We start from the raw sequence: 9492 nt of genomic DNA, 5'->3' as shown, positions 1-9492 counted from the left end.
TGCAACTGGCGCAGAAGCAAAAAGTCAGAGTTCTAAGGCACGGCACTGCGCATGCGCAGCTTCACGGGTAGGCAGTTACCCCCTGGATGAAGCAGAGTTGTCAGTGGGTCACTCTCAGTCTATTAATGCCAATTCCTCACTATGCACTGCTGTCCTGCTTGAGATATTGACAGCTGACTACGAGCAGTTGTTGCAGTTGAGTGCTCTCTTAAATATTAATGAACTGGACCTCCCAAAAACTTTACTGGAAGTCGCATGATATGGATTAATGTGGAAAAACTTCCTTGACTGGTAGGTAAAAAAAAAAAAAAAAAAAACGATTTCGTGAGAACACTGAAGAATCGAGCGTATGGATTACAAGTGAAGTCAGTGTCGGTTGCTCCGTATCTCAGGGGAAGACATTTGAGAAGCGGTGACATGAAGATCCGTTCAGAGCGGGATTGATGCAAAGTTTGTCTGGAGGTTTCTCACAGGAATATGGGATATTCTGAATTTATGGTTAATGTGCACAAAAATCCATCGGTTATGGCTTTTATGCGTTTTCATATGTGTCGTATTTCCATTCAATCCGAAACAAAGCTACTGGAAGTCTTGTGACGGCTGGAGTAAACAGTGGATACTTGTCTGGAGCAATTCTGCTGGATCTATTGAATTATCCTCGGAATTTCTCTGCCCAATGACAATTCCAAAGTTGTTAGTTGGGCTCCTTTTCACAGCGTCTCCTCCTTTTATTAGTTTTATTTGCCGAGCCATTAACTTAACTGGTGTAGCCCAAAACCTGAAGTATTTTCGTTGCACAGGTTTGTGATAGGATGCGGGGATGCACGGGATTCCCGGTGGCCGTCACGGTGGTATTGACACTTTTGACCATCATTAACGTGAAGGCGAGTGGAGAGTATTGTCACGGTTGGCATGACCCTCAGGGCGCATGGCGAGACGGCTTTCAGTGCCCGGAGCGCTTCGACAGCGCCGAGGCCATCATCTGCTGCGGGAAATGCGAGCTCAGGTACTGCTGCTCCAGCACAGAAGCTCGACTGGACCAGGGCACATGTGATAATGATAAGCAGACACAAGACACCAACACTGGGAACAGGGACGACAAAAATTCTGGGGCAGGTAAGCTGACGTCTGCATTGTTTTCTGGTAGAGTAACTTCCTATGTCTGAAACAAATTAGGCAGTTACTGTGTAATCAAATTGTACTCCAGCTAAGTTTTAATTCAATAACTTTTAGAGCGGCAGCAGTGTGTAACGTATATCGGCCCACTTAAATTTGCGTTGTGTCCCTCAGGCGTTTTGTGAGTAAAAGCTCCATTATATGAGAAAGTTAGTTGGGTTGAGTTTCGTGTTCAGACGAGGTTAAAACTCTTAAGGTTAATGTTGTTTGGCTGTTTATCTCTAAGTAGGCCTGGGGTTGGCAACGAGAAGCTTATTTAGAACGGACTCCATTATTCCCGAACGAGTGATTCCTATGAACAGACCGTTTTAATGAATCACTTTTGAATCAGTTAGAGCGGTTACTGAATTAATCGGACTCGAGTCGTTAATTTTGTCATTTCCGACTCTAAATGAACCTACTGTGTGGGTGTAGTTAAAGATACATGAGTTTTTTGCAATAAGTAGCATTTTATAAAAATAATAATAATTAAATTCATATAAATAAATCATTGAATTAATTAATCAATTCGTTTTTTAATATATTAATGGAATGCCATACATTGGATTGCATTTATGAATGTTTCTTATCATTTATAGCTGTTTTGTTGAATTCTGAAATGATATAATTTAGCAATAGACTGTTGAGGACTGTAAATGCAAAAGTACTGAAAGAATCATTATCCGGAATTGGATAAATAAGGAATCGGAACTAGAATCGTTTAATTACTAACGATTCTCGCCCTTAAATGTAAGGGTTAAATGTCATTGCTGTCCAGGTTTTGACAGCTGCAGTTAAATTGGCATCCGAACTGGCACCTAACCGTCCACTCACTCACTCACAAATGGTAAATTGTACTGCGCGAAGTTATAAATAGCTGAAGTTTGTCCTAGCACAGTAACGCACGCGCCCCGTCATTAATTTGGTGCGCGCGATCTCCAGTCGTCCGGTTCCCCACGAGGATCAAGTTCAGACTTGACCGGATCCTCAGTGCGATGTGCTGACAGCCTCGTTCATAAAATAACCCTCACCAGTGCAACATTTCCTCTGCCTTGGTACAAGTTCAAAAACATTCAATTCAACTGGAGTCCACGAATTTCCCCTCAGCCTAACTAAAAATAAGTCCACACTCATTGGGGAGACCGGGGCTAGTTGTCACACTTTGTAGTCCAGTAAATATTTCTCAGAGTAGCTCAATTTCCATCGTTACTTACCATAAAAAGCAAGTTCACTGAACAAAATAACGAGGTGTGTTGTCAAACTATGGGGTATAAGTTGTCACAATGATGAAAACTGCTATTAATGCACAATTGAGATTTTTCAGATTAATTAAAACAGTAGGTAAAACAATAATAAAACAACAAAACCATTAGTGTACAAAAATACCAAACCATTGTTTTAGCCAACAAATAAATCATTAGAATTGATAACATTTATAACAAAACACATGTGACAACTTGCGCTGACTGAGAACATGGTCTTACACTGTTCAAACATAATAGGCCTAAATTGATGCAAAAAGTATGGCTTTAACAACTATCTATAACCCAACAGACAAAGGCAACAGTGAAATAAAGACTTTACATTAGAAAGAGTGTTTTTAGACACTTCTAATGATGCATATCTGAAAAGCAAGAGGAAATGGTGGTCTGCTATGAAGTTTGACAGAGCTTGTCTGGCAGATGAAGACTTGGCTTCATTTGGACAATAATGCAACAGGTGTGAATTCATGTTAAGGGGGCCCAAACCTTTTAAGGACATGAGAGGGGCTTTGGTGTTGTCCTGTATTGGCAGTGAACTTCACTAATACGTTGGCTGGATCCACTAATAACATTCTTGATTTGACTACAACAAGCCTACATTGTTTTTTCTGTCCCTTTTTGATTTAATATGTTAGTTTGAATGGATGTGTTTATCTAAATGATACAAAGAATAAAGAAATATATATTTTACATTTGAACAAAACTATTGAAAAAAATCCTGGCTTGACTGTGTCGCCGTCCATCTCATTAGACACCTTTTGTTACCACTTTGAATAACACACTTTAAATTATAACAGGAAAAAGTGTAATGTCACTCAGGAACAATAAATCTGTGAAATAACCTGTAGTAACAGATTCTCTATTGTTTTTCCACACACATTTATGTGTAACCGTGAATAGTGAGTTTTTTTTTTTTTTTTTTTAAAAAGGGTGTTTCAACTGCCAAAAAAGCAGTGATTTTCAAAACATGCACGCAAACTCAAAGCTCGCCAAAATTCAGGTCATTTACTGAAAAATTCCTCTGTTATAGTAATAACTAAAGCACAAAAGAGCTCTTGTAAAAATGACTCCCCTGTCATTTTTTGCACAGCAATCATGACTTTGATTCAATAATGTTGTAATAAATTGTTAAAACAATGGCTGTGTTTTTAGGTTATGACTCTATAAGTGGAGTCTGTTTTGCTCCTATAATAAAATCAAAAGCCAGTTTGCATGGCTATTATATATGATTTGATTCAACTCAATTACAGAGGGTGAGAGATCCTGAGCAGATGCAACAAAGTGAATGCTGAAAGCTTCCCTGAGGTGATCAGATGTCTAATTAAGCTATAAAGGTCACTTTTAATGCAGTTACCTGTCGAAAAAAAAGCATGCACATGGTCAGGCAGCAAGGGCAGAGAGGTCACTGGTTGCAGGAGATTAGAGCAGATCAAAACTGTCTTAATAAGTGTTAATGAGAGGCCCCAGACCCCTGGGGACAAGTCACTGGTGCAACATCTCGTCTTTCATTTCTTCTTCTCTCTCTAAATCCCTTCATCTCACATGGGCCAGCAGGTTACCCATCTGTGAGCGGGGTGGAAACATGTGAGCGCTCCGTTCTGTGATTTAAAGATACACATGCATGGAATATTGTGCCATATCAACAAGGTTCAGCAATGCTTTAGGCTTCAAACTTGCTTATTGTTAAAGTTACATGATGGGGCTCAATCACACTACTGATATCCTAGTCTTCTTTATGGCAGTGGAAGTACAATTGCTTTGGATGCGTAGTGGAATTCAAAACGGATATGGGCTTTCTAAAGAGACGGAAAAACATTGCTCAAGGCCTATGCACAAACAAAACTCCCCAAAGTCCTCCAATCCAGCACTTTTCTCTATTTTTGTCATTTGGGAGGCCTGATACTATAACATTACACTTTCTAGTATCAATGGCAGGGAATACAGCTGGATGACCTAAATACATTATAAAGGTTCTATTACAAGCACACATAAAAAACAAAACAAAAAAACTTTATGACAGATATCTTAAATCTTGCAGCTTGCTTATTTTCTTATTTTTGATTGATGGATGATAAAAATGGGCAAAAAAATTCCCACAGATTTACACTAAGGCAGGGAGTTGAGCTATATTTGGGTTGGTTCTTTTGACTTGGTTCAGCAAACATCCAACTAGTCACTCCAGAATGCGACTGATCGCAAATGCAAAAAAATTAAAAACAGAGACAATAGTTTAAAATCTGTACAAACTTTGTATGCGAATATATGAGGTTTTATCTGATATCTGTCTTACACAATGGTGAACACACGCAAGTCATGATGTTTGATTCGCGAACAAATTACTCTTATGAACAGATTTTTTAATAAGTCAGAAAGATTCCCAAGTGTTGCTCACAGCCGAACCAAATGATGTCCGCCCCCCTCTCTATTTAGCAGTCTTAATCAGTGAATCGTTACGGAGTCCCTCATTGAACCGCGAGTCATTTTTCACTTATGTTCTATTTGAAATGAACCATTACTATGAAGTGTAGCTACTTTAGTTTATTGACGCTTAAATTGGTGAGTTTACTTATGTATTTATATGACAGTGTGTAAATATAGACTGCCTTCATATTCACAACAAAAGTTTTGTTGTATAAATGATTGATATTTGTAAAAAAAAAAAAAAAGCAAACATCTAGTTTGTAATTAAATTAATTTGTAATTTTGATTGTTTCTTGTTGAATTGACTTGATGTTTTCATTTTGAACATGTTTCAGTCAAGTAACCCAATCAAACAGGACTTTCACTTCCCATCATGCTTTGCAAAGGGGCTGAATAGGGACAGTAAATGTTGAAATAAAGTGTTATTTTATGCATTTTTTTGCAAGATGAGAAAATGGAGTGACTTGTTCATGTTTAATGTTCTATTATGTTGGTATTTAAAAGTTTCTGTTATGTTAGTGTTTTGAGGGGTTACCATTGTGGTGAAGTGTAGAGCTTGTGATTCGGGACCTGTTAACAAAAATTCAAATTGCTTTGATAATAGAGTGACCACTATCATAGTGCTCTGAGTGAAGTCAGTATCATTTTTGGACTGCCAATACAAACAAGAAAAGTTATATTTAGTTTATGTAAATCACAGAAATAAACAGGATTTTATGAATGTCAGAAAACCATTTATTTAGGTTAAACTAAAACCATTCATTCAAGTTAAATGAACACCATTGGTTCAAGTTAGTTGTACTTGGTTGATTCTAATTGGTTTTACTTGTTTCAGTCATGTGGAACCACTGTCCATGACTGAATTATGTTCAGCCAAAGAGCTATTTTTTGAGTGTGTAAATATATATATATATATATATATATTATTTTTTCCTTCTCATATGAGTTTGTCATAATTTTCCTACTTCTGCTCTGCAGTACCCATCTACGTGCCCTTCCTGATTGTTGGCTCGGTCTTTGTTGCATTCGTGCTGGTGGGCTCCGTTGTTGCTGTGTGCTGTTGCCGCTGTCTACGTCCCAAACAGGAGCCTACGTCAGGTGGCAGCTCAGGAGGAGGGTCCAGCAGCGCCCGTGTCCTCGAGACGATTCCCATGATGGCCAGCACAGGTACGTCGCGAGGCTCATCCTCCCGTCAATCGAGCACGGCCACCTCCTCCAGCTCTTCGGCTCCTCCCGCCGCTCCCCGTCCTGCACCCGCCCCCATGCTACGCGCCCAGGCCTCGTGCTGCCTGCCGCCAGACGCCAGCGTGTACGTGAACATGCCCACCAACTTCTCAGTGCTAAACTGCCAACAGGCCACTCAAATTCTTCCTCACCAAGGCCAGTTCCTGCATCCTCAGTACATCGGTTTCGCCCACGCCGTTTCTCCGGCTCAAGCCTTCCTAGACCCAACTCAAGCGGGATACCGACCATTGCAGTCTCCGTTCCCTCCGCCGACCAGCGTGGCTAGTGTGGCCAGTGTGACCGGGGATCAGAAATACCCTCCAATTACCATGTGAGTGCCAATGGGACCATCAAAGGAAGTAAGTTTGAATTGAAGTCACAAGAAGAACACAGTGAATCAGTTCAGAGCACAAAATGCCTGTTCATTGGCATGAATACACACTTGCGTCATTGTACAACAACACAAATGAGACTCTCAAACTGGTGCTTTATAAAACACAATGTTGTTTTCTGTGATATAAAGGACACAGAGCTTAAAAAATGACTGGATGTGTGTGTAACGTGCCTTGAAAAGTTACTAACGGTGCCGTTGTAAATGAAGCGTGTGTGTGTACATATGCGATGTATATTTGTGTTGTATAACCGTGCATGTGCGCTCTGTACGTGACTGTATAGGTGTGTTGGTTTATGAGATGCAGTATGTGAATATGTGTGTGTAGTGCACTATATGTTGTGTATAATGGAAATCACAGGTGCTGTAATGTGAAAAACAGTCCTGGCTCCCTATTGGATGCTTAAAATCTAATGAAGTGAACACAGGACACAGACTGTGACGCTCCACCCACTGCAACACATGCACACAGACACACTCACTTACATTTTCACATATACACACTCACATTCTGCAGAACCAAAGTCATTTTCGCATTGCCAAGGAACAGAATAGAAAATATACAAAAATATAGGCCTGTGTTTGGGAAAGCGATGTGCGAAGGTCAATTACGCAGTAAAAACTGTCTGCCAACTGTTCCCCTTCACTAAGTCTCTGCCTTGTGAAAGGACTGTGTATGTGTGCCACTTTTCCTCCCCTCTTTTAGCATAAGGTACACTCAAGGAGTACCAAAAGGGTTCCAGGGCATTTCATTTGAAGTGGGTTTCTTTCAGCACGCTCAATGGCAGCAGTTTAGCGAGGAAAGAAAAGTCCCAGACTACTTCAGCAGAAGGCCGTCACCCCTCTGAACTTAAAAACTCCAGCATTAGATCTCAAACTGACAGAAAAATCACAATGAAATGAAATGCTGCCTGATTTAAAATCACTAGTCTTGATTTATTTGGCTTTGAGGTAAAAGTTAAAACAATAGTTCACACAAAATTGTCATTCCAAACCTGTATGACTTTCTTCTGCAGAACACAAAAGAATATATGTTGAAAATGTCTGTTTTTGTTTGTTTTTTGTCCATACAGTCAGTGTTGTTATTGTTGACTAAAAATAAAACTATTAAAAAATGTTTATGATTTAAATAAATCTGAAATAAAATATAAATATTAAATGAAAGACTAAAACGTAAACGAAAATTAGAACTGAAATAAAACAAGTTTAAGCTGAAGTAATAGAGTTACTAAAACTAAAATAAAAAAATAAAAAAAAGCTAAATAGAAAAAAAATAATAATGAAAAAAGATAAAACCACATAAGAAAATTGCTAAAACCTAAACCAAAAAACCAAATGAAAACCAAAAATTACAAAATAAGAGCTAATTCTAGGGGTGTAACGATACGCTCATGTCATGATTCGATACATATCACGATACTGAACTCACGATACGATATTATTGCGATACTCCAAGACATATGGTAAAAGAATAACAAAAAATGTACTGTTGATTCAAATGCCTAATTTGATATTACATTGGGAGTGGAAATGCACAGGACAATGATGACACCAGAATAAAAATATTCATGATTCTAACTCTGAAACAGATTTATTTTAGATGAATATGTTTGCACTGTCACTGACTACATATATTTAAAATAATGTAGGCCACTTTTTACTGGTAACATAAGACATTTGCCATTATCAGGACCCACAAATATTCCCCCCATTGCATTATTATACATTATTCAACATTATATATAGTAGTTTAATGTAGTGCTGACACTAAAACTCTGTAAACTTGAATTTTTCCACACACAGTAATTTTCATTTTGGGTGAACTATACACAGCACATATTGTCACTACCCACGGTACGATAGTTGCATTCTTGTATTGTGATATATTGTGACACGATATATTGTTACACCCCTAGCTAATTATTAATAAATACTTTAATAGTATAAAAATAATACCAAAATAACTAATCAAGTCTAGGGGTGTAACAGTACACATATTCGTATCGAAATTTTTTGGTACGCATCTTTCGGTTCGGTACAAGTGTACCGACAAATACAGAGTTGTATAGCCCATTAACTACTATTAACCACCAATAATCGCAATAAGCTCTGTGTTTTTCTACTTTCGTTAAGAAACAAAGTCTTATTCTGTCCATTTTATCATGAAATTCAAACAATAAATACTTTTTGTCGCTCTTTAATGTGGCGTGACAGATCACTGTCACACCTCTATTTACAGAAAAAAAACTTGAATGAACATCTGAAGGTATGTTTAAAGGTACAGTACAACTTACTGAAACGCATCTCATGTAATCGCTCAATTTCAACCGCAGAAAGACATCAGTGAAACAGCTTGTAAACAATATGGGCTCTGTTGTTAATTGTAACCTTTAATATAGTAATATGCAAGAATGTGCTCCCTATATATAGTTTATAGCATTAGCAGACAGAGATTTTTTTTTTTATCCTTAAGAAAATTTTTAATTATAATTGAATTTATTTAAAGACAGACACAATTTGTTCAGTAAACAACTGTTTAATAAAAGAAAAAAGCAATTATATGTTTAGTTTACTCCCCCCTGCTGTACCGAATCCGTACCGAACCTTCAATACCGAGGTACTTACTGAACCGTCATTTTTGTGTACCGCTACACCCTTTAAGTTTGTGAGGTTGTTTTGTACCCCATTGACTTTCATTGTATGGACAAAAACAGATTTTCTTTAGAAAATATTTTGTGTTCCACAGATGAAAGAAATTCATACAGGTTTGGAATGACATGATGCTGAGTAAATTACCTAAACTATCCATTTAAATTTTGACATAGGACGATTTCTCCATGTACCCTTGTCTTTTTTTCGACTGTATCGGTATCTGTGGGCGTTAAATGCACATCAGATCTATTTTTGTGTACGATACATGCGTGTTTGTAAAACTGAATGAGTATTTGAGGTTGAATGTGCCTCTCTCTCTCTGAGAGCAGGATGCAATGTGTCTTTTACATATAAAATATATTAATAATAATAAATATTTTTAGAGAC

General features: G+C 37.9%; 1 protein-coding gene across 1 annotated transcript; it reads left to right on the top strand.

The window, feature by feature from the left end:
* Positions 1 to 9492, top strand: LOC127505976 (protein shisa-2). Its single transcript, XM_051882016.1, has 2 exons — positions 1 to 1116; positions 5817 to 9492. The coding sequence occupies exons 1-2, from the start codon at positions 813 to 815 to the stop codon at positions 6395 to 6397; spliced, it is 885 nt and encodes a 294-aa protein (XP_051737976.1). The 5' UTR covers positions 1 to 812; the 3' UTR covers positions 6398 to 9492.

Source organism: Ctenopharyngodon idella, chromosome 23 (genome assembly GCF_019924925.1).
Source record: "Ctenopharyngodon idella isolate HZGC_01 chromosome 23, HZGC01, whole genome shotgun sequence".
In the NCBI taxonomy this organism is placed as follows: Eukaryota; Metazoa; Chordata; class Actinopteri; order Cypriniformes; family Xenocyprididae; genus Ctenopharyngodon; species Ctenopharyngodon idella.
Note: the sequence above shows the minus strand (reverse complement) of the source record. Positions and strands in the feature narration are given on the sequence as shown.

What these genes read in the sequence shown, in the direction of transcription:
- LOC127505976 (XM_051882016.1), top strand. Translation starts at nt 813, where the DNA reads ATGCGGGGATGCACGGGATTCCCGGTGGCCGTCACGGTGGTATTGACA. An exon ending in CGACAAAAATTCTGGGGCAG is followed by an intron (nt 1,117 to 5,816) that starts GTAAGCTGACGT and finishes TCTGCTCTGCAG; the next exon opens with TACCCATCTACGTGCCCTTC.